General features: G+C 53.9%; 8 protein-coding genes across 8 annotated transcripts; 6 read left to right on the forward strand and 2 right to left on the reverse strand.

Annotated features, from left to right (window-relative positions):
* The first annotated feature begins 449 nt into the window (after positions 1-449).
* On the forward strand, positions 450-3,400 carry B0T23DRAFT_17819 (uncharacterized protein). The gene is made up of 3 exons (XM_062833032.1): positions 450-860; positions 932-2,451; positions 2,519-3,400. Exons 1-3 carry the CDS (start codon positions 699-701, stop codon positions 3,288-3,290), a joined length of 2,454 nt encoding a protein of 817 aa, XP_062697103.1. The 5' UTR covers positions 450-698; the 3' UTR covers positions 3,291-3,400.
* A 1,384-nt stretch (positions 3,401-4,784) lies between these two features.
* On the forward strand, positions 4,785-9,369 carry B0T23DRAFT_17844 (uncharacterized protein). Its single transcript, XM_062833038.1, has 3 exons — positions 4,785-6,474; positions 6,535-7,631; positions 7,686-9,369. Exons 1-3 carry the CDS (start codon positions 4,895-4,897, stop codon positions 9,299-9,301), a joined length of 4,293 nt encoding a protein of 1,430 aa, XP_062697104.1. The 5' UTR covers positions 4,785-4,894; the 3' UTR covers positions 9,302-9,369.
* Positions 9,370-9,915: 546 nt separating this feature from the next.
* B0T23DRAFT_369973 (Gtr1/RagA G protein conserved region-domain-containing protein) lies at positions 9,916-11,608 on the forward strand. Its single transcript, XM_062836561.1, has one exon. The coding sequence runs from the start codon at positions 10,385-10,387 to the stop codon at positions 11,600-11,602; it is 1,218 nt and encodes a 405-aa protein (XP_062697105.1). The 5' UTR covers positions 9,916-10,384; the 3' UTR covers positions 11,603-11,608.
* A 461-nt stretch (positions 11,609-12,069) lies between these two features.
* On the reverse strand, positions 12,070-13,919 carry B0T23DRAFT_450262 (uncharacterized protein). The gene is made up of 3 exons (XM_062841085.1): positions 13,576-13,919; positions 13,084-13,517; positions 12,070-13,015 (listed from the first exon to the last, which is right to left on the reverse strand). The coding sequence occupies exons 1-3, from the start codon at positions 13,636-13,638 to the stop codon at positions 12,226-12,228; spliced, it is 1,287 nt and encodes a 428-aa protein (XP_062697106.1). The 5' UTR covers positions 13,639-13,919; the 3' UTR covers positions 12,070-12,225.
* A 244-nt stretch (positions 13,920-14,163) lies between these two features.
* On the forward strand, positions 14,164-15,041 carry B0T23DRAFT_17891 (outer membrane protein TOM13-domain-containing protein). Its single transcript, XM_062833050.1, has 2 exons — positions 14,164-14,653; positions 14,719-15,041. Exons 1-2 carry the CDS (start codon positions 14,381-14,383, stop codon positions 14,836-14,838), a joined length of 393 nt encoding a protein of 130 aa, XP_062697107.1. The 5' UTR covers positions 14,164-14,380; the 3' UTR covers positions 14,839-15,041.
* A 542-nt stretch (positions 15,042-15,583) lies between these two features.
* B0T23DRAFT_17904 (mitochondrial export translocase Oxa1) lies at positions 15,584-17,471 on the forward strand. The gene is made up of 3 exons (XM_062833054.1): positions 15,584-15,806; positions 15,918-16,724; positions 16,791-17,471. The coding sequence occupies exons 1-3, from the start codon at positions 15,750-15,752 to the stop codon at positions 17,307-17,309; spliced, it is 1,383 nt and encodes a 460-aa protein (XP_062697108.1). The 5' UTR covers positions 15,584-15,749; the 3' UTR covers positions 17,310-17,471.
* A 747-nt stretch (positions 17,472-18,218) lies between these two features.
* On the forward strand, positions 18,219-19,269 carry B0T23DRAFT_434634 (uncharacterized protein; the record flags this gene model as incomplete). Its single annotated transcript, XM_062840505.1, has 3 exons — positions 18,219-18,384; positions 18,615-18,771; positions 18,954-19,269. The coding sequence occupies 3 exons, from the start codon at positions 18,219-18,221 to the stop codon at positions 19,012-19,014; spliced, it is 384 nt and encodes a 127-aa protein (XP_062697109.1). The 3' UTR covers positions 19,015-19,269.
* On the reverse strand, positions 19,118-21,809 carry B0T23DRAFT_369978 (P-loop containing nucleoside triphosphate hydrolase protein). Its single transcript, XM_062836562.1, has one exon. It carries the CDS (start codon positions 21,613-21,615, stop codon positions 19,525-19,527), a length of 2,091 nt encoding a protein of 696 aa, XP_062697110.1. The 5' UTR covers positions 21,616-21,809; the 3' UTR covers positions 19,118-19,524.
* Between the last annotated feature and the right edge of the window lie 247 nt (positions 21,810-22,056).

A 22,056-nucleotide genomic window follows, 5' to 3' on the forward strand; every position in this document is an offset into this window, starting at 1 on the left:
TCCTCCATTTTCCTGTCAGAATTGGACTTGGTACGGACATTTCTACCAAAAGTGCATCTACCGTAGTGTAGTCCATTATATCCAAGTTGGCCCGGGCACAGCACGCCTCGTCACGTTTCGTCGAAAGCGGCGGCCACAAGCGAAAGTTGCAACGAAAGTTGCAACGCAGCAATCGTATCCTTCCTCACTTCTCTCATGACCCTCCCTGTCCTTCAACATCCCATCATCCTCCGCCGCCACCGTGGAAAAGATTGAGCATCCCTATTCCCCTCCCTCTTACAAAAAAGACCGCCGGTCAACAAGCGTCAAACCGCCGCCGACGTCAGCTACTTTACCCGTGCCTGTCGCCGGTTACACGACTGAGGCTTTTCCCAAGATTTTTGCAGTTCTACGCCCGAACCAGAGCCGCGAAACTCGAGCGCTGTTACGAGATTGACGGTGTTTCTCATTTTCAGCAAGCCGATCCCTGTTCCGAATCTTGGACCGGCCGAACAACAAAAGTCTGAACCCCTGATCCCTGGACACCCGGCCGGATCACTCAGATACACAAAGCGGGATCCGCTGTGTTCCCATGCTGCCGGGCCTAGACTGTACCTACAATCTTCAATAGCTCCGTCACCAGCCACTTTGTCGGCGCCGCGTTCGTTCCCGTCCCGTTCCGTGGCTCCGAATTGCTTCGCCATCACAACTCCGTCCTGATGGCTCCACCAACGCAATACAAGCCCATCCAACCGGCGCCGTTGAAGGTCGCGAAATCGGGCACTTCATCTGGCACCGGCCGTGTTAATGGAGAGAAGCACGCCAGAAGGGTCAAGGCTGTGACACAGGCTTGTCACACGTGCCGCCGATACAAGGCCAAGGTATATTCTAGTTCCCGATCTGATTCTTTGTCTTGAGACGCTGATGGTTTCGTCATTTTCACGATGTATAGTGCGATGGACTTCGACCCAGATGCACTAGCTGCAAAACCAAAAATAAGCCATGCGGCTACGAAGGCGAGGAGGGCCAGTCCCGCCAGGAGGCGATGAAATCACGGCTAGAGGCATTGGAGAGATTGGTGACCGCCCTTCAGCAAAAGTCACCCGAAGAGGCTGAAGCATTGCTTCAGCGTATTCGAAATGCTGACGATATCGTCTCGCTTTCATCGGCTGCTTCCAGCGACAGTGGCGACCGCAATATTCCTGGACTCCATCGCAATGATTCGACGTCGCCCAGCATGGGCGGGTCACTTTCCGACTCATGGACATCACCATCATCAGTCCCGACGGTATCAACCGACATCATCAAGCGTGCTTTACAATCAGCCTCGCCATCTTCCGACGAGTCGTCTGAAGGCGGTATGCAGCTTGTCTCAGATTCAGGGAGCGCCACGGCGCGTCTGCGTGTCGATCATTCGGCGTACCTAATTCGCTTCGTCCTTCCCAATGCGGACGCCACCCGTGCGGCTCTCAACAGTTTCTACAGCTCGAGCGGCAAGCTCTTCCATGTCTTCTCTCAGCAGGACATGGATAGGTTCTTCACAATTGTTTTTGGCTACGATGGACGACCCAACTATTCACAAAAGATGGCGATATGCTGCCTTTGCTCAGTCGCTGCCGTTGGAATTCAGTACAACCCTGATGATTTCGAGAAGGGTTCGGAACACATCTTTTATGAAGTTGCCCGGCGGTATTTCGTGGACGTCCTCGAGGAATCATCACTTGATGCCATCAAGGTTTGCGCCATGTTGGCTTTCTTCAATGTCATGAACAAGGCCACCATTTCGCTTGCTTGGGTTGAACTTGGCATGAGCATGTCTCGACAATTCGGCTTGAATACCAGCATTTTGTTACGCGACGAACAGAACGACCACATGATCGACTACAGGAAGACTTGGAGGACGTTGATGTTCTTCTCCAGTTGGCTTTCATCCACTTTGGGCTACATTTCCGGCAGCACTGGGTCGGACTTCCAGAAGTTTGTCCCCATTGCAGACGTTGAGCCTTATTACCCCCTTCAAGTGACCGAAACCGTACAGAGAGAGATGACCAAGATTTCGCTTCTCAAGGCTGAAATCCTGCGCATGCAACTCGAGTTCCAGGATCTACCCAGACTTACCGTTGTTGCTAACGAATACCTCGAGAAATGGCATGAGAAGCTCCCGATCGAGGTGCAGTTGGCCAACCTTGCCAACCCTGGTCTCGATGACACAGTCCGAAGGTCCATCTATCACGTCCACTTGCTATATCTTGGTGCCATGCAGCTCTTGTACCGATGGATTGCTGCTCGGCTTATTCAAACGACCACTGTCAATGGCAGGGAGGTCATTGTCCCTAGCGAGTCCGTTCCTGAAGAAGACCGCAAGCTGCTGAAGCACGTTTCGCAGGGCCTCATTGCTGCGAAGCACTCGGCCCGTCTTCTTGCTTTGCTGCACGGTGAACGTGGTATCTTCCAGCGCTGCTGGTTGGTCATGTAAGTTTTGACGGCATCACCATCCAACATAATCTTCGAATGCATCAACTAATACATTGCAAATCAGCTTCCAATCCCATACCTCATGCGTCGTCATTTTGCATTCGGTTGCGCAGAAACAAGTTCACGGCTTCCCGGTCAGTTCCTGGGCTCCGGACCTCAAACTCGCGCAGCTGTGTCTGGATACGCTCGAGTTTTGCGGAAGAATCGATCCGGTTGCTCTTCGCTTCCACGTGCGACTATCTGCCATCTTCAAGAGCCTAACAGCCGCTCTTCCGAGTAATGACAACCAAACGACCAGGCAAAGGACGGAAGACTGGGTGACCATGCCTCCTGATTTCCCTCCCATCCCTGGTGCTGCCGGAGTGAACAACAGCGCAGGTACACCACTGGTGGATCCGGAACAGCTTGAGGAGCCGGATCCGGAGTACCTTCTCACCATGCCAAAGGATGCCAAGGAGCGCATGGCTGCGCTGTCACACTCATTGTTGTCGGCACTTTGCCGACCTTGGGGTGGTGACGAGGCGGGACCGGCGGGCACGGCTTGCGCCCAGGGGAAGAGCAGCGTTGCGACTGTGGTCAAGGAAAAAGCGGTGGACGAGGAAGATATTCCAGCATCGTCGGCGACGTTTCGTTGGGATCACACAGGCCACCTGGGATCGCGCGGCATGAGCAAATTGGCGAAAGAGCTGGGGTTGACAAAGTCGACTGACGAGTCGGGTCTGGGCTCTTGTTCTACTAGTGAGCTTAGCCTGGGGAGCGACTGCAGGTTCTTGGATAGCGAGGACCCGCACGGTTGGCAGACAGCGCCAGAGTACATTGACATGCCACAATATTGACCATAATGGGGCGGCGGCGAGGGTGCGAAGGACTGGTCAGGGACATGATATGATGTTAGCGGACTGGAATTGTAGCGTCTGGTTAATCGGGGCGTGCCGGTTTGGAAATGTTGCATGGTAGTGTTGGTGTCTCCATTTTTTAGTGCTGTTGGGGTTGGGGCATCAGTGTGCGATTTGAACTTATTTTGTTATATTGCCTTTTTTTTTTTTTCCTCTCTTTTATTCTTTTGTTAAATCAAACAAGGTATTTATTAGGCTGAGAGGTTGTAGATAGCACCACGCATTTTGAAACGCTTTTGTGTGTTTTGGAACTGAATGAAAATCTGAACGTGAGAGATATTGTTGAGCCCCTTCTTTGTTTTTTTTTTTTTTTTTTTTTTTTTTTTTTTTTTTTTTTTGGTCCCCCCCTTTTTTTACTGACGGGAAAAGGGGTCACGCGTGGTGAAGCCCTATAAGGCAAGCTTACACGGTGCCCAAATTCGTACTAGCGACGCCCCCAAGTCCGTCCCGTCAGGGGAATCGATACACTATGCCTCTATACTCCAATCAAAGTTCAAGAAAACAGAGCACTAACATGGAAATTTCCCCTTCCCTTCCCTTTACTGCCCCTGCCCATTTTTCGGACATTGCATCTCTCCCGTCACTGGCACGACGACTTCAGCTTCGGCTTCATGGAAACTTTCTGCTCTGATCACAACGTTGTTCACGGCGCTTCTTTGAACGACGCGAATGGCCACTTCCGGTTGTGTGCGACCAGGGGATGCACGTCGTCGTGGCGCTTGGGACTTGTCCCCTTTCGTCCTGGGCTCTCCCCGGCTCCCGTTTTTCGCTACAGGGGAGCAACCCCGCCCAGCTCTCAGCGCTTAAAGCCATCCTCGAATCCAGCATCGGTGACCAACCATTGCCGACCATGATGCCGTCCTCGCGACAAGTCATGTCAACACAGCCAGTCAAGCACTCGGCCCCTGGCAAGGCACTGTTATGAATGGCACTGACCGGGGGATCGGCTATTGCCCAAACGGTCGGGTCGCCTGTATCACGCGGATTGGTTGCGGCGGCGCGCTTGCGCTTGTTCGTCCGGTATTCAGCCCATCCGTCGTTTCAAGACGCGCTGCATTTGCACTGCATCGAGCTGCAGCGATGGCATCAACGGCATCCCGTGGATGTAGGACCTGCCACCACATGCCACACCACATGGGTCCTGGGGAACGTCTTCAACCACTCCCGTGGACCGTTCTGGAAATGGAAATGGGCACTCTTGCAAAAAGTTGGGTTCAAGGTGTGCTCATCTTGTGTCGCAGGGCTGTGACTGTTTTGATGTTTGGTCTCTGGTAGTGGTGTGGATGCTGGAGTGTCGTGGTAGGGTAGTTACTTCTGTTGCTGATTTCTCATGGCTCACACCATCCAGACACTCCCGTCACCTTTGTGTTCATATTTGTGCAAGTTTCCTTTCCCTATTCAATTTGGTGTTGCACGTCGAAGACCACTTCTGCACACAGGGGTTTGGTTCCTTTCCTTCTTCCTTGTTTCTTCCATTCCATACGTACATGTTGTCTTGACCGTGCCGCTCGGGACGACCTTGGTCAGCTTACTCGAAATATCTAATGGGGTTCTCCTGGAAACCACAACAACAACAACAACAACTTCACCCTACCCAACCGGCCCTCATGGCTGACCACGAGATCGAAGAGGCCAAGCGTCTAATCCTCGCACGACGAGCCTCCGTCCAGACCAAGAGCAGCGACCAATCCTTCGGTCGTCTTCGTACCCGATCACGGACATTCTCCAACTCCCAAAAGCCCTTCACTTACCAAGAAATCAACCAGGTCCTCGACGAGATGGTGGATGCAAACGGGCCTGTGGGTGTGATCAAGGCCCTCCTGGCACTCGGCGCCGACGTCAACTTTTCCAAGAGAAGGAGCGTGGACACCTGGAGCAAGCTAACTGGCAGGAAGAACGAAGGCTGGCGCAGTGATATCCTCATCCGAGCAACCGTCCGATGTCCCTCCGAGACTGTCTACGCCATCGCCCATCACGCCGACCAGGAGAATCTCGATGGTGCCTTGCATCATGCCATGCTAAGGGGCAACCTCGCTGTGCTGCAGGCATTGCTTGATCACGGCGCAAATCCTGTTCAGCTGCATGATGACTTCCTCGACCTGATATCCCGCAACCACGTCGATCTCGTACAGGCTATCCTGGCTGGCCACCGACTGCCGTGTCTCCCATGTCGATCTACTGGATTGATGATAGCTGCCAAGAACGGGTCGCTAGAGATCGTCAGTCTGTTACTCAAATGCTGGGCTGATGTTAATCACGACGGCGGAGCTGCGTTGGTGGCAGCTGTAGAAGCCCGTCGCCCCGATCTAGTTGCGGTTCTCATCTCTGGCCCGGTACAGCCCTCTCCTCGTTCTTTGGACGCTGCTCTTGGTCGGGCCCATAAGGAAATAATGGCACGTTCAACCGAGGAGCATCGGGAAATTATCGAAATGTGTTTGTCTGCCGGTGCTGCAGGAGAAGAGACGACCCGGCTTGTGACGGAGGGGGTCGTAGCCGCTGTACGAACGAGACACATCCAGTTGCTAGACACGGTTCTCCGGGTCAAGAGGCCACCGCCGCAGTATGAAGCAATGGCCATGGCGGATGCAGTCAAGGCGCAGCACATCGATGTTCTGAGTAAGCTGCTTGTACTGAAGCCGCAGTCCAAGAGCCTCGCGCTTGCGGTTTCCCAAGCCGTCGAAATACACAACCGACAAACGCGCCACGACATTACTCAGATACTCATCGATTCGGGTGCTCAGGGGTCATGTACGGCGGAGGCCTTGGTCAAGATCGTCAAGATAATTGTCACCGAGCCCGGGATGCCCCACAAGACGTCTTTAGATCGAGCGATGGACAAGAAGCTGTTCCGTCTTTTGCTTCAGCAAGGAAAGGCAGATGTGAACTACGAAAATGGTGAAGCTTTGCAGATTACAGTCCAGAAGCCGTGTCTAGAGATTGCTGAGGAGATTATTAGTCGGGAACCATCGCCCGAAGCCTTGGGTGCTGCCTTGCCTTGGGCGATGGATCTCGTCAACCCGAGGGCTAGGGAGTCGATGATTGAGCTCCTGCTTCGAAAGCATATCAATGAAGATGCTGTAGGAAAAGCCTTGGTTCAGGCCTTTAAGGAAGGGCCTGATAATGGGTAAGTGACTCCCATATGGCGAGTAGAAGAGCAAATCGTACTAATCAGAGTACGAAACAGGCCCCTCATCAAGTTACTCCTCACTCGTGCATCCGTTAATCATAACAATGGAGAAGTATTCATCTTCGCGATTCGCCAATACCGACCCGAGACGTTCCGAATGCTCCTCGACCAAGGGATTAGCTACAAAGCCCTCTTCACCGCCATCAACGAAGCCCTCAAAACCTCTAGGACGAACAGGCGAGCGGTTTTTGCGGATCTCATGAGTCGCCTACAGTTTGACCATCTGAATACCGCATTGAAGCACGTCGTCCTCGAGGCCGACACCGACCTGACTCTGGCCAAATCACTACTCGAAGCAGGAGCCGAGGCCACACACGAGAATGGTGTCTGCATTAAGAATGCTGCCTCCAATCTCGATCACGATACCCTTGGTCTCCTGACAGAATACTCCGGCACTCATGAAAGCATCTTCACGCAAGCTATGGCCGGTGTCGTCAACCGTGGAAAGCAGTGGATTGCCTTTGAACATGTCGAGGTCATGAAACTCCTCGTCCGGGGAGGGGCCTCTATCCAGGTGATTAACAAGGCCGTGGTGGAAGTCATCGACACTTTGGCCTGCAAGGAGTCGCAGATCGATCTGGCCAACAGATTTCTCGACATCTTCTTCGCTGCCGGCGCCGATGTCAACTACGAGAACGGAAAACCGGTCGGAATCGCCGCCAGTCGTGGTGATCCGGTGCTTCTTGCGCGGTTGCTTAGTAATGGTGCGTCCTCAATGACTTCCACACACGCTCTCTCAACTGCTATAATGGCGCACCATGACGAGAACCTGTTATTGCGGTTGATCGACGTTTTTGCGGATAGGCGAACTGCGGCACCGGATGTGAACCAGTCGATTCCGGGAATGCCATCGCCAATCTTCCTGTGCCTCAAGTCGTACCCTAAGTCGCTGGCCTTGTTGGATAGTCTCGTCGGTGCCGGGTGTGATCTCGAGTCCACCGTGCTGTCGGATGTTTGCCCTGAGGAGGAGTCGACTGAGAAGAAGGTGCGGGCTGGAAATTTTGATGAGCCGGTTACCGTCTTGTTGTGGGCTCTTTTGCCCAGGAATAGCCAGATTGATCCTGCTATCGTTAATGGGCTTGTTTGTCACGGTGGTAAGTGCAGGTCAGCCTGAATGGAATTGACTTGTGCGCTGACAGACCCAATAGCCAACATCGCTTACGCGTCGCCGAGAACTCATACCACCGCTTTGATATTGGCGGTCAAGTCAGGAAGAGTTGAAGCCGTGCAGACACTCCTCAATGCCGGTGCCAAAGTCACTGCCAAAGACAGCCAGGGACGTTCCGCTTTGTACACTGCCGCCAGGTTGGGCAATGCGGATATTGTGGCCGCGTTGCTGAGAATCAATTCTTCCCTAAACGATGGCAGTCTCCATGAAGCGTCGCGTAACCTCCACACTGGTGCAATGCGCCTCTTGGTTGAATGCGGCCATGATCCTAACTACAGGTCAAGCAAGCATGACGGACGCACTGCCTTTGGTGAGATGGCTTTCAAGGCCACTGTGCCTCGCGATATTACCATTGCTGAGGAGGCCGTCGAGATTCTCTGCACCGGCGGTGCCAGCCCTCTGCTCAAAACCAATGGAAAGACGATCCTGTTCTTGGCCTTGGACAATATGGACAACGAAGCCATGACCCGTCTACTCCTGGACAAACATCTGTATCGCATCCTCAACAGCCGGGAGAATATGTATGTGGAGGGTATCTACCACTACTCGCCAACCATGTATGTCAAGAAAGGCATGCTTCAGGGACCAAGGACCGCCGGTCTGATTGAGATTCTGGAGGGTCATGGCGGCGAAGACCGGTACTACGCTACCATGGAACAGAAACAACCACATGATGCTGTAGGTATGCCCGAGGAGATCCAGCAGTTCGAGCGGGAGCGCCGTGCGCGAGAACGACGCATCCGGGAAGCAGAAGAGGAACACGCCGCCACCCTGCGTCGCGAGTATGAAAAAGCCAAGACGGTCGACGTGATCGAGGACTTGCATCACAACCGCTCATACCGTCATTACGAGGATATCTCCGACCAACACCGCCGGAACAAGTACCTAGATCACCATACCGACGTCACCATCAAAACCGAAGCGGCCCTCGTCGACAACTCCCTCAAAATGCACGGCGCCAGCGTCGACAACGCCATCCAGTGGCAACGCCACAACAACCACATGGCCATGGGTGTCAACGCCGCTCACGTCCAGCGCGATATCAAAATGCAGCGGCACGCCGTTGATATGACCATTGGCCGCGATGCCGCCCAGCTTAACCGGTCCATCGCCATTCGGCACCACAACGACGGGATGGTCATGGCCTCGCAGCAGCGTGGCGCCCAGCTAGCGCACATGCGCCACGAACACCACCAGGTCATACAGCAGCGGAAAGACCACGGCGTTCTCAACCACATCCACGCCGAGAACCGGCACGCGCTCGAAATGCGCGCGGGCGCCCAGCGCCATGGGCAGGCACTCGCGCACCAGCGGTCGGCGCACCAGCTGGGCATGAGGAATCGCGCGGATTACTATAACCAGGGACTGGATTTCCAAGGGAGAGCGCAGGCGATGCATGAGAGGCATATTGAGGGCATTCATCAGAAGCATATGATGCTGGCGGGGGCGAAGCATACGATGAACATGACGGAGTTGGGGGCGCAGAGGGGAAATATTATTGGGCAGACTAATTTGAATGAATTAAGGCAGTGGTCGGCGGCTGGAGGGGGTAGGAGTATTGGATATGGAGGGGGCAGGGTGCAGTTGCTGAATTGAGTGTGAGTTTGGAAGAACTTTGGCGAGAAGAGATAAAACGATGGGAAAGCATCGAAAGAATGGACAAAGAAAGAAGGAGGTGCATTGGAAAGCAAGGCCCAAGATTGACGCGGAGATATGGCTGGCGTTTTGCGATTATTTTGATACCATGAGCATAGCATTCATATCATATTTAGACAGCTTCATCTTCAGAATGTATTTCTTTTTCATCATTAATGACTTTTGAAGATAAGGAAGTTTGAGTAAGTTATTCACAAGACGCTCAGGGGGTGAGTAAGTGTTACCATTAGGGGCAGGGTAAGGGTTAGGCGTGGATAAGGGAAGCAAAACTGGACGTAATCACTCGCGAGTCAAGTTGTGAACATAATGCCCTGAAGGACCATCCAAACAGAAGCATAGCCCCCTAATGTGCGTTCTGTCTGAATGTTTCCCTTCGAAACGAGATTTTGTAGTCCCATGATTGACCACTGCGCCTGCGGTACGCATGAGGTTGGTGCAAGTAGGAAGCCACACCTAGAACTAGCTCCACCACCACACCAGCCACAAACCCTTCTCCGAATTTTGCGGAGAATCGAGTGGATGCCGCCCCGATTATTATCTCCGGTGGGGTCACCCATGCCGCTCGGTGCGGGGACGCCGTCCCGTCATCAGCGCGGCTCTCGCCGTCCGTGGCACTTGTGGGAACACGGAATCTCGGTGAGTCCGTCTGCTGCTGAACAGAACTTGATTATCAGCAGTTGCATGAACCGTTCCCTCTTTAACAACGGACAACGCTTCATTAGCACTGAGCGGCCCACCCCTTCAGTTAAAACTCGGTACTATTCCAGCCTGCTGACCGAACGACTGGACGTCACACTGCATGTGCTCACCGATTGACCGATAAGCTGATCGACCAAAACGACCGAATGTAACTCTCTCCATTTTATTTTACCGATACATACTCTCACCTCATTATCCATAATCGCGAATGACGTGAATTCCACCACCACCACTCGACCGCCGTGACCACACATCCCTAAACAAACACATCTACAGCCTCTACCTCAACCAAAAAAACATAATATCCCGAGAGCCGAATCAAACATGGCCGACTACGACCAGCCCACCATGGGCGCCTCGACAGCCGCAGCCGCCGCACACGCCCAGCTCAAAAAAGTCAAGAAGCAAAAAGTCCTGCTCATGGGCAAATCCGGGTCCGGCAAGTCGTCCATGCGCAGCATCATCTTCAGCAACTACCTCGCGCGCGACACGCGCCGCTTGGGGGCCACCATCGACATCGACCTGTCGCACGTCAAGTTCCTCGGCAATCTGACGCTCAACCTCTGGGACTGCGGTGGGCAGGAGGCCTTTATGGAGAACTACCTTTCGCAGCAGCGGGCGCACGTGTTCAGCAACGTCGGGGTGCTAATCTACGTCTTTGACATTGAGTCGCGCGACGTGGACCGCGACTTGGCGACGTACGTCAACATCATTTCGGCGCTCGTGCAGTACAGCCGCGAGGCCAAGGTGTTTGTCTTGATTCACAAGATGGATCTGATCCAGCCGATGACGCGCGAAGATGTGTTTGATCGCCGCGTTGCGCTGGTGAGACGCAAGACGGCCGAGGCGGTGGCGATTGTACGGAAACAGAAGCCCGAAGTTTCTGGAGTAGGAGGAGGATTACCCGGCCCCGGCGGCGGCGGCGGTGCCATGATGGCAGGCTCCCTCCCCTCCCCGGAACTCTCCACCCCGATCCCCGACCTCGAAGTAGAAATGCAACTCTTCGCCACCTCCATCTGGGACCAATCTTTGTACAAAGCCTGGGCCTCCATCATCCACGACCTCGTCCCCAACCTGTCCGTCATCGAAACCCAACTGGCCTCCCTGGGCGTAGCAATCGACGCCGACGAGATCCTCCTCTTCGAACGCACTTCCTTCCTGGTCGTTTCCAAATGGACTTCTCCAGAAGGGGAATCAAACCCCTACGGCGACCGCTTTGAGCGCATGTCCAACATTTTGAAGGCGTGGAAACACACGTGCTCAAAGTATACGGGTACGCCGAGAAATGCCGAGCAGTTTTCGGACTTTGAGTACAAGATGGGCGCCAACTTTAGCATGTTTGTTACCAAGTTTACGACGAATACCTACATTTTGGTGTGCATGCCACCGGGCGAGGCGAGGTTTAACAGCGCGAAACTGAATGTGGCGGCGGCGAGGCCGTGGTTTAGGTTCCTGGATGGCCCCATGATTGCGCCGACGGCGGGCATTGGGAGTTCTCAGATGTTAAGCGGGTTGGCGGCGGCGGGAGGTGAAGTGGCGTAGATGAGCGTGGGGGGGGGGGGGGGAGAGAGGCGGTTGAGGGGAATCAAATCCGGTGGAGGGAGAATTCAAGATATGGTATTACGGCCCTCGAAAGAACACGGCCGGGTTCGAGCGGGTCGAGAAGAGGCATTCAAGGTTGCAAGATGGGCCACATGGCATCTTTTGCGTGGGGTTTGGGGTGATTTGGGTTTGGCACACGATATTTTCTGATGGCTGCGCAAAAGCCAGACTGGGGGCATGCAGCACGCCCATGAGACACGACGTCCGATATTATGTCTTGGGCTTTCTTTGGTCGGTATGCTTTTCTTATTCGGGATTTGCATTTTGTTACGCAGCAAGTTATTTGCGTTAGGGGTTGATGATACCCATAGCGGTCACGGCGACGGCGACGGAGGCGTTCAAAAAGTACTGAGGAGAGAAGACACTTCAAACAGATCTTATGTTATGCAACATGGTTAACAAGGGAACGTCTATTGGAGCTTCCTACTTTGAAATCTACAGACGAAACTAATTACTGTCTAGCCTCGATTTGCTTGCTATGTTGGCCATCAATGTGCCCGTAAACAACGCCCCTTTACCCATTTAAACCCCTGAAAATACCATGCCCATGCCACTTATATCCCTTAAACCCACTTGACGACAGCAGCAGCGCCTCGCTTGAATTCCGGGGTGTCACCCAGAACCAGAGACTTGTCGGTGTGGTCCTTGTTGGGGAAGGTCGTGGAAAGAACCCAGGGTCGGGCTGAAAGAGACGTCGAAGAGCGCTGGATAAAGTCATAGACATCACCAATCGTCTGCGACGTGTTGAATCGAGCCGGGAGGCGGCTACCGTCGGGCAACTGAATACGCAGCATCACTGTTGGCTGCGACTCATCCACGCCAGTTGAGGGAGCTTGAGCCGAGCCACTAGTAGCAGAAGCAGAAGCAACAGCGGTACTTGCGGCTGCAGCAGCAGGAGGAACAAAGCCTGATCCGTCTCCTGGAACAGGGCTTCCCAGACGGCGGCCCTCGCCACTGAAGGGGACGTACTTCTTGGGCAGCTGCCTCCACTCCTCTTGATGCTGCTCCAACTTGACGTTCACACGCTGATCAGGCCTCACATTCATAAGGCGAAGCGGGGCGCGGCCAGCACGGATCATGGCCAAATCGGCCTGGTTGGCCGGGTCATCAAAGCGATAAAGCGGACCCTCCTCGACGCTGAATCCGTTGCTCCAAATATGCAAGGTTCTTTCCTGAGTTGGACCTTCAAGCTGGCGGGGCGGGGCAGAGGTATTCGAATCGACATTGGGGATTTGTCGAGACTCAACGCCGTCACCGCCGAGCGTCATACCAGTGCCGCGGAAGCGGGTAGGTCTCGCGGTTCCGGCTCCGGTTTCTTCATCATCAGAGCTATTGCCACCGGCACGAGAGTTCCTGCATGAAAAAATCTCGTAGTTAGTACAAGGATGGAGTGGACATAGCCCTCGACTTCGGGAACATACTCTCTAGCCTTGGCCAGAATATCTTGGAGAAGCCTTCTGGTGTCGCTGTTGGGTTCACGTTGACTAGGGTCCTGGACAGCCAAGCCCGACTTCTCGCCACCAGCAAACAAGTCCCTAGGTCCGCGACCTTCATCTTCCTCGTCGTCCTCGTCCTCATCGTCATCTTCATCGCGTCGGCCCCCTATGGAACTCAGGGTTGCAAGGCCGGTGCGTTTTTGGGTCTTCTTGGGAGCCGAAGAGGATGATTGCGCATACTGGGGAGCGGGGCGGCCGTCGAGAGTCCTGGGGCCAATATACTCGGGGGGCGCCGCGGCGCTGGCACGGGCAGGAGCAGGGGCAGCTCCGGTGTTCGAGGCACTGTTGTCTTGATCCGTATAGTATGCGGCGACGGCAGCATCCATGTCCCAGTCGTGATTGTTCAGGTACTCTGTAGCCTGTGTGGTTTCAGTCAGTAAGCATCATAGTGAAACATTTTGGATACTTCCAGCATACCGCATCAGTAGCAACTCCGGTCAGCTCACAGAAGCTGCTGATCTTGTCGTCGTGGTCGGCCATTGTTATGTTTCAAGGTGGTGACGGCTTGATTGGTTCGAGTTAAGATCAAGCACAGAGAATAATATCGGGGGTGGCTTTCGTTGCAATGGGGAGGTTTCGGAAGAATGAATGCGAATGTGTTGCCGTAGGCACTTCTACAACTGGATGAAGTTTCGGTTTGGAATAAGATGGATCGAGTGAAAGCGAAGCCAAAGGAAGGAAGAAGTGGAAGTAAATGTCAACCACGCAGGCAGCTTCTGGTGGACGTGACGTGACGGGTCACCAAACGCTCGGTGGCACTAACAGTTTTCCTGCGGGATCGCAGCTCGAGCAGCCGCCCAACTGTTAGTGAACCACGGGAGCTTCCTGGACTCTAAAGTGGCCGCCCCGCCAAATTGGACGCTGTGTGCCACTGGCCTCTCGTTACGTAAGCTTTGTAGGCCCCGCTGTTCTCCAATTTCTCGCGCTAAAGTGACCAAAGCTGTCAGGATCACCCCTGCGATGCGAGCCTGTGACGCCAGCCGGCGGGGATTTTCTGCTGTTTGAGGTTGCCCTGGTCTGCCTGCCCCCGTTACCTCTGCACTACTCGTAGGTCCTGCCTAGAGGTAGCTCGCGACCTGTCACTGCGTCTCCCATCATTCCATTCCGCCTTCCATTTCTCATTTGCGACGCTGGCTTCCTGCGATAGTCTCATCTAACAACACTGCGCTTCCACCACCCGCCTTATACCGTTCCCTTGTCGCAAGCGCCTCCAACCATCACCATGTCCGCTGAGGAGATATCGAACCCGTTGGCCGAATCCGGCGTCACGATCTCGTCAGACAGCGAGCAGTATTCGGCGCCCGAATCCGCATCACCCCAATCTCCATCATCGTCCTCCCCCGCCGTCGTTCTGTACCAGCCACCCACTGTCTGGTCGCTATTCCGCAGCGCCGTCATCAACCTATTCCTCCCCTTTGTCAATGGCATGATGTTGGGATTTGGAGAGCTCTTTGCCCACGAAGCTGCGTTCAGGTTGGGATGGAGCAATACCAAAGTAAGCGCCCACCCACATTTAAACTCGCTCAATCCATGGTCTCAAAAGCGCTTACCACATCATAGGTCTTCCCCGTCAGCAGGCGAGACACGCGTCCCATCGGCCCCGGTGTCGAAGTGGTCGAGAGGTCGAGGCGGAGAGTGGACTTGGATGATCACTTGGATGAGCTGACCAGCTTGGAGTGATGAGCGCGTTGTCTTCCGCAGGCCACCCAGCGCAATGACATAAAGCAACGACACAACTGTCCGGCTGCAGTGCCGAAACTCGAACCAAATTCTTGATGAAACATCAAAGGGCGAGATAGACACTTAAACAGCGCTGCTAGCCAACGCAGCACAAGGGAATCTGTCCGGGTTCTGTGTGCAGTCACACTCCCTCATTACGACGGCGCCAAACTGAATTTTGGAGGGCATTCGTCTGACTAGAAACGAGCATTGGCCAGGATATCACAGGCGACATCTTGGAGCAGAACGAGGGGGGGAAAAGAATTGAGCATCCAATTTACATACTGCTCTGGGCTGCATATAGCAAACACAGCAGACTGCTAGCAGGCGTCAGGGATACATGCGTTCCGGCAGCGACTGCAAGCGCTAGGAGAAATAAAACCGACGGTAAAGTGTACAATATTCAACGCTCCAATAACAGCAGAGTTCTCTGCTTCTGGTCTGCCCTTCAAGGTCGGGTACTTCCATACATATATATGGATACAGATACACTAGCAATTGAGGACCGTGATGGCCAGGCAATGCCGCAATGAAGCTTGCTTGGCTTCCATGTATGCTAGTGTACATGGGCCGATTGCCGGCTGTCTAGGCTGTTGGGACAGCTGTCAAGTGACCATTCATTGGGCTCTGCGGGCCGTTCCCTGGCTGAAACCCAAGCAAAGGTGCGGGGCCTGGCCAGAGATCCGTGGACCCTGGCCGGGTTCCCGTCCTTTTCTGGGGAAAAAAAGTCGCGTCTGGTCGCCGGCGGCAGAGTCGAGTCCCACTTCATGCTTGACCCATTGGATTTGGAGGGTCTCCAGTGTTTTTGTGACTGAAGTTATCTTGAACATTGAAGTCTCCCCAAAGTCACACCAGTGACCTCTTCAGTCAAGATGCTTCCCAGCCGAGGCCTCCTAAGGTCGACCCCAGCTTTGGGGCTCGCCAGAGCTGTAAGTTTTGTAATGTCTTTTTTCCTCTTTTTTTTTCCCCTCGGTCTTTTGTGCCAATCGAATGACACACTTCCCAATGCGCTGCGACTAACACCAATCTCCTGCGCATAGTCCTTTAAGGCCCCTTCGTCGCGACAGTTCGGCACTGCTCTGCGTTCTTCTCTCCCCCAGGGCTCTCGCAGGATAGGAGGCCCTCTCGGCATCACAGCTACCGCTGCCGCTTCCCACCAGCTCCTCTCTTCTCTTCGTCAGGTCCGCTATGCTTCGACCGGTCCCGATGCCGCCGTCGCCGCCGATGCTGCTGCCGCCGCCGCTCCCGCTTCCTCGCCCGTCGATGCTGTCGCCGCTACTCCCGTCGAGCTTACCGGCAGCGATCTCCTCAACCTCCCCGAACAGATCGGCTTCCTCAAGACCCTCGGTCTCGACTATGGCTGGGGTGTTACCTCGATGATGCAATGGCTTACCGAGCACGTCTACGTCTACTCCGGCCTCCCCTGGTGGGCCACTCTTGCTGCCGTCGCTGCCATCGTCAGAGTCGCCATCTTCAAGCCCTCTCTCGGCGCTTCGCAGGAGTCCCAGAAGATGCAGGATCTCAACAAGAACCCCAAATATGCCGCCATCATGGCCAAGGTGAAGGAGGCCTCCTTCGACACTACCAAGCAGAACGACCTCGTCAAGTATAGGCAAGAGATGGCTCTCATGACCAAGAATGCCGGCATCAACTACTTCAAGGTCTTCATTCCCTTCATCCAAGTTCCTATCGGTTTCGGCATGTTCCGTCTCATTCGCGGAATGGCCGCCCTTCCTGTCGAAAGCTTGGAGACTGGTGGCACCCTGTGGTTCCCCGACCTTACTGTTGCCGACCCTTACTTCGCTCTTCCCATTGCCAGTGCCTGCCTGTTCGTTGCCTCTATGAGGGTAAGCTGTCCCTGGTACTACCAATTTGAAAGATGCATTGCTAATCTAATGTACTCTTCGCCATAGAAACCCATCCCCTATATGGCCCCCCAGCAGGCGCGCATGATGAAGTCGATGGGCCTCGTCCTTGTCCCCGTCTCTATCTTCGCTACCGCGTGGCTTCCCGCTGCACTGCAGTGGTACTTCCTCGTCTCCGCGATTGGTCAGTACTTCCAGGCCAGCATTTTCCACCTTCCCGCCTTCCGCCGGTGGGTTGGTCTCCCCGAGCTCGTTCCCGGTGGCATGCGTGGGCCTTCCCCCTTCGCCAAGGCAGCGGCTCCTAGCAGCACCATTCAGTATGTTGCGCCTAGGACGATGGATACCACCGCGACGCCTGTCGACTCGGGTTCCATCCTTGGCGACATCAAGGACTCGAGCAACTTCGTAAAGGAGAAGCTTGAGGATTGGAAGAAGAAGAACGACAACACCAACATCCACTCGCGCGCCAAGGAGTATGAGGAGAGGAGAGCGTTGGAGGAACACGAGGCCTACCTTGCTCGTCTCGAGTTGAAGAAGCAGAAGCAGAAGGGGCGCAAGAACCATTAAAAGGGATATGAATTGCAGATGATGTCCAAGATTATGACGATTCGTCTCTCGGAGCAACACATACGATTCTTGAGAAGCCGTGTTCCGAAGCCGGCGCCAAACTCAAGTTCACTAATCATCTTGTGCATCAGAGAGGTCTGTGTTCAGGACTCACTCAGCCCTACCCATATTTGCTTCAGCGTACCCTGCAATGGCTGAACAAGCCACGCTTATGACTTCGACTGTACACTACCCCCTTTTGTACTATACAATCTAGACATGTCTGGTTGACTGGCGTTTTTTTAGCAGCGGTAAAGTATATCACTTCTTCTTTGGGTTACCGCTTCAAACCATACTAGACGATGATTTGGCAATACAACCGGCGTAGGCAGTGTATGCGTGCCTGTCGATCACAGGAGTAAATGAAATGCAGAATTTCTGTGATGCAATTCGCCAACCATACAGTTTTTGCAGAAGTTGTAGATGTCCTCCAACGAAGAATTGGTGTCTGATTGGTTGGGCCCAGCGCCATCGGAGAGGAACATCAAAGCTGAGCAGAGGGGGTTCGGTCCTGTTCGATGAGCACGCAATCCCGCCCGAAGAAGGGCTTGACTGAGTGAGGGTTCTCTCCACGGATGGCGTCAACATGGGGTTGGGAGAATGACATGTCTTTATCTAGATCACTAATCACAGGTCCAACTAATTCCATAAAGGCTGACTTCCCCGACGGTAACACCAGTTCTATAGTTTTATCCGCCAACTTATAACGACAGCTCTACTCTCTTGATTCACTAGACGTGGCCGCAACGACTTCAAAATACATACCAGTCTTCATCGCCCCTTCAGAAGGCTCTTCACCACCAGAGACATACAAACCTCATCGTCTACTCACTAATCCAGTAACCACAACTTCGACCATCACCCATCAAGATGCCTGTCACCAACGAAGAAATCGCCACGCGCCCTGTGGCTGCCTCGGCGTCTTACTACTCTACCTTTGACAAAGGCTACCTCGCTCTTTCGCCCGCAAAGAAATATATCTCGTCCTCATCTGCATGGACGCGCGAATGGACCCTGCTAGAGCCTTCGGGATCGAGTTGCATGATGCGCATGTGATTAGGAATGTACGCTACGTTATGTTATGTAATATTATATTGTACATTCCCCCAGGTTCACTTCACTCAGTCACTTTAATTCGGAGTTTATTTCATTCTGCCCAGTAACACCTACTGCCTCATTATCAAAAACAAATCACACTTGAAATGTCCTTCTACAGGTCAAGTCATGACTGAACCGAGAAAAAAACTAATCATAATAAAAAATTAGAACAGGCCGGCGCATCAAGCAAAGACGCTCTCCGTAGTATCGTCATCAGCCAGCAGCTCCTGGCCACAGAAGCCATTGTCATCGTCAAGCATACCGGATGCGGCATGTTGACGTTTGAGAATGAGGATGCTTATGGGGTTGTCGAGAGGAATCTTGGGTATGTATCTTGCTTTATCACATCCTTTCTTCTCTTCCTCTCTTTCTCTTTCTCTGTGTTATTTTTGTATTTTTCAATTTTTTATTTTTCAACACATTTCTTTTTTCTTAAATATTTCTCTGCTGCTGCAGCGTGCGCGATTTGGGAAAGGCCAATCTGACTGACCGGATATATAAAAACAGTGCTGAAGCACGAAGGGAGCTTGAGGAAAAAAGTTGGATTTCCTCCCTTTCCCTGAGCTAAAGCAGGCTATTCAGGACGATGTCAAGTTCCTGAGGGGGACCAAGTTAGTGAAGGATGAGATTTCTATCAGTGGATGGGCGTATGAGGTCGAGACGGGGAAGACGGTCAGAGTTGTTTAATTTGCGAGCGGACGGTAACGCTGTTTGCTTTGGAAATGGACGATGATATTGGACACACGTTGCAGCGTTAAGCAAACGTTAACTTGAATGAAAATGAAAATCGTGTCTATGACTGTGCCACGGCCTAGCCTAAACGCCTTGCTCCCTCTATCCGGTCTATCTAACAAATAAGAGAATAGAACTTTTCTGACACCAATTCTAAACTCTAAGTGATAATCTGAAATGCCCCGTGTCTATCTCAGTCCTCGTGGTGTCGTCAAGGAAACAAAACAAAACGTTTGTGCATGTAAAAACCAAGGTAACGTAAATGCCAGGTTGGGTATCTTTGTCATGATCAATAACAGGGATGTGTCCCCTTCAGTCGTGTGCTTCTCTCGCGGTGCGGTGTCAATTAGAAGGCCTCACGCCTGTTGTCCTCGCGTCTCGGTCTCTTATTCCGGGAACCGCCAGAAGAGCCGGGAGGGGCAGAATCGTCACGCGGCTTCTTGAAGCTACTGTTCCTGTCACCACCGGCACCACCAGGACCACCACGTCCTCTACTGCCGAAGCCACCGCGGCCGCGGCCACCACCACGAGGAGCGCCTCCATTAGGACCATTGCCAAAGAAGGAAGCATCCACATCGCGGGCAGCATCACGGCCACCATCACGGCCAGCATCACGACCAGCATCACGACCACCACCGCGGGGGGCAGATTGGTTCGGCCTGTTGCCGCCATTCCGCTGTCCTCTCAGAGATGGGCCGGTATTCTTGATCAGGCCAGGAACACCCTTGAGGCCCATCTTCCCAATTGTAGACGCCTCAATGGCCGGGGGCTCCTCGCAGCCGAGGGAGAAGGCGTAGCGATTGGCGACCTGAACCATCTGAGCGGGCGTGATCTTCATCTTGCTGCGCATGGTGTTGACGAAGCCAAGATATGCCACGTAGGCCTGGGCCTTGACCTGATCGGGAACCTTGGCCAGTGACTGGCTGATGATCGAGGCCGAGTCGACGGCGGCCGCCTTGGGATGGTCCAGCTTGGACTGGGCCATGGGGAACTGGCGGTTGCGCTCCACAAACCAAAAATCTTCGGGGGTGATAATCATGACGGCGCGGCCACCTTTGCCGGCGCGACCAGTTCTTCCGACACGGTGAACGTACTGCTCGCTGTTGAGGGGAATTCCGACCTGGATGACAAGGTGGATATCGGGAAAGTCCAAGCCACGTCCAACCACGTCCGAGGCAAAGAGGATACCGCTGTCGGTGTTCTTGAACTCCTCGGTCGTCCTGGTGCGTTGCGCCTGGTTCATGCGCGATTGCATCTGCCACACAGGTAGCTTCGCGGGAGAAGCGCCGCCCGTGTGACCGAAAAGGGTGTACAACAAAGCGGCCTGTCTGGCGGTTGAGCAGAACACGACAGCCTTGAGCTTGGGGTTGTCATAGCGTTCAGCTGACAGAAGGTTGTGCAGAGTGGGGAGGACATCGTCAACTGAATCGACCTTCATATATGACTGAGGGACGCTGTTGATGGTCGGGGCCTCGTTTTCGTCGACAGTGGAGATGTGAGCGTGCTTGGGAGCGAGAACGTGGTGCAGCACCTTGTGGATCGACGGAGGGAGCGTGGCACTGAAGCACATGCCCTGCCAGCCAGCCTGTTGCTTCTTAGGCAAGCTTGTGAGGATTTTGGTCAGGGCGGGCAAGAAGCCTTGATCAAGCATGCAGTCGGCCTCATCCAGGACCAAGCAGCGGAGGTTGTTGAACTTTTGCTTTACACGCTCGTCGGAAAGGTAGTCATCAAGACGTCCGGGGGTGGCCACGAGGATGGTGGGCTTGCCACGAAGGAACTTGCTGAGACTGGAGGCCTTGGCGCTACCACCAACGGCAAGATGGCACTCGAAGCGGGGATTGCACTGGCTGACCAGCTTCTCGCACTCATCCACGATCTGCTGGGCGAGCTCACGCGTGGGAGCCAGGATCAACAAGGCAACTTGGGAAGGGTCAAGGTCCTTGGCGTTCAAGAGCGTGTGCAGGGCGGGGAGAAGGAAGGCAATGGTCTTGCCGGTGCCGGTCTTGGCCTGGACGAGGCAGTCCTGGGTGAAGGAGCCCATGTTAAGGACCTTTTCCTGAACGGGCGTCATGTTTGCATAGCCCATGGCGTCGAGGGCCTTGAGCAGGCGGGCGTCAAGGCGGCCAGCCATATCGGCGTAAACACCCGGCATATCGGCGACGGGGGCGGGAGAGACTTGGGAAGCGGGAGCAACAGCAGCAGCCTCCTGGTGAGAGGGGCCAGAGGTCGAGAAAGAAGCTGAACGAGGAGTGAGGCGGTTGCGGTAAGCGAGCTGTTGAAGTGTCTGGCCAGTCGAGAGTCTGGCTGGAACGGTGGCAGAAGAGTGAAGCAGACGTGAGGTGAGAGGGTATGAGACAGGTTGGGACAAAGAGGCACCAAGGACGCGATTGGTTGATCGGGTAAGAAGGCGAGAGATGGAGGGACTGGCCTTCATCATAGAGTGAAAAGAGAACAATGAAGGAAGATGAGGATGAGGAAGGGCGATGTAGTGGTGAAAGGGAAGGAGTGGAAGAGAGCAGAGGTAGGTAAGACCCAAAAAGGGAAGGGAAGGACGTTTGCTGCCAAGCCACGTCGTCCCAAGTGAAAGTTTCGACAGGACCCTAGTGCCAGTACAGGGCAGTTATCATTGGCCCAGATAGCAACTAGAGGTAACAGTGGGCTTTTAGTTTACTGAGGCGAATGGGAGGGAATGGGGCGCTAAAGACGGGGCTGTTCCAGACCTACACTACAATTCAGGATGCCGTTACAGTGGGGTGGTGCGGCTGACACGTGCGAGAATGGAACTGAACCTAGAATCCACCCTTTCAATTTGCGCCTGCCAGGCCGCCAAGCTCCTGTTCCTGAAAAGTGGGTCTAACCGTCCACTCTTTCCCAAAAA

This window comes from Neurospora hispaniola (assembly GCF_033458365.1).
Source record: "Neurospora hispaniola strain FGSC 10403 chromosome Unknown B0T23scaffold_1, whole genome shotgun sequence".
Lineage (NCBI taxonomy): Eukaryota > Fungi > Ascomycota > Sordariomycetes > Sordariales > Sordariaceae > Neurospora > Neurospora hispaniola.

Coding starts and splice junctions, on each gene's coding strand:
- B0T23DRAFT_369973 (XM_062836561.1), top strand. CDS start 10,385: ATGGCCGACTACGACCAGCCCACCATGGGCGCCTCGACAGCCGCAGCC.
- B0T23DRAFT_17904 (XM_062833054.1), top strand. CDS start 15,750: ATGCTTCCCAGCCGAGGCCTCCTAAGGTCGACCCCAGCTTTGGGGCTC. Junction 15,807..15,917: donor CTTTGGGGCTCGCCAGAGCT/GTAAGTTTTGTA, acceptor TCCTGCGCATAG/TCCTTTAAGGCCCCTTCGTC. Junction 16,725..16,790: donor TGTTCGTTGCCTCTATGAGG/GTAAGCTGTCCC, acceptor TCTTCGCCATAG/AAACCCATCCCCTATATGGC.
- B0T23DRAFT_17844 (XM_062833038.1), top strand. CDS start 4,895: ATGGGGTTCTCCTGGAAACCACAACAACAACAACAACAACTTCACCCT. Junction 6,475..6,534: donor AAGGAAGGGCCTGATAATGG/GTAAGTGACTCC, acceptor AGTACGAAACAG/GCCCCTCATCAAGTTACTCC. Junction 7,632..7,685: donor TGGGCTTGTTTGTCACGGTG/GTAAGTGCAGGT, acceptor CAGACCCAATAG/CCAACATCGCTTACGCGTCG.
- B0T23DRAFT_17819 (XM_062833032.1), top strand. CDS start 699: ATGGCTCCACCAACGCAATACAAGCCCATCCAACCGGCGCCGTTGAAG. Junction 861..931: donor GCCGCCGATACAAGGCCAAG/GTATATTCTAGT, acceptor CACGATGTATAG/TGCGATGGACTTCGACCCAG. Junction 2,452..2,518: donor CAGCGCTGCTGGTTGGTCAT/GTAAGTTTTGAC, acceptor ATTGCAAATCAG/CTTCCAATCCCATACCTCAT.
- B0T23DRAFT_17891 (XM_062833050.1), top strand. CDS start 14,381: ATGTCCGCTGAGGAGATATCGAACCCGTTGGCCGAATCCGGCGTCACG. Junction 14,654..14,718: donor TGGGATGGAGCAATACCAAA/GTAAGCGCCCAC, acceptor ACCACATCATAG/GTCTTCCCCGTCAGCAGGCG.
- B0T23DRAFT_369978 (XM_062836562.1), bottom strand. CDS start 21,615: ATGATGAAGGCCAGTCCCTCCATCTCTCGCCTTCTTACCCGATCAACC.
- B0T23DRAFT_450262 (XM_062841085.1), bottom strand. CDS start 13,638: ATGGCCGACCACGACGACAAGATCAGCAGCTTCTGTGAGCTGACCGGA. Junction 13,518..13,575: donor CCGGAGTTGCTACTGATGCG/GTATGCTGGAAG, acceptor GAAACCACACAG/GCTACAGAGTACCTGAACAA. Junction 13,016..13,083: donor ATTCTGGCCAAGGCTAGAGA/GTATGTTCCCGA, acceptor TTTTTCATGCAG/GAACTCTCGTGCCGGTGGCA.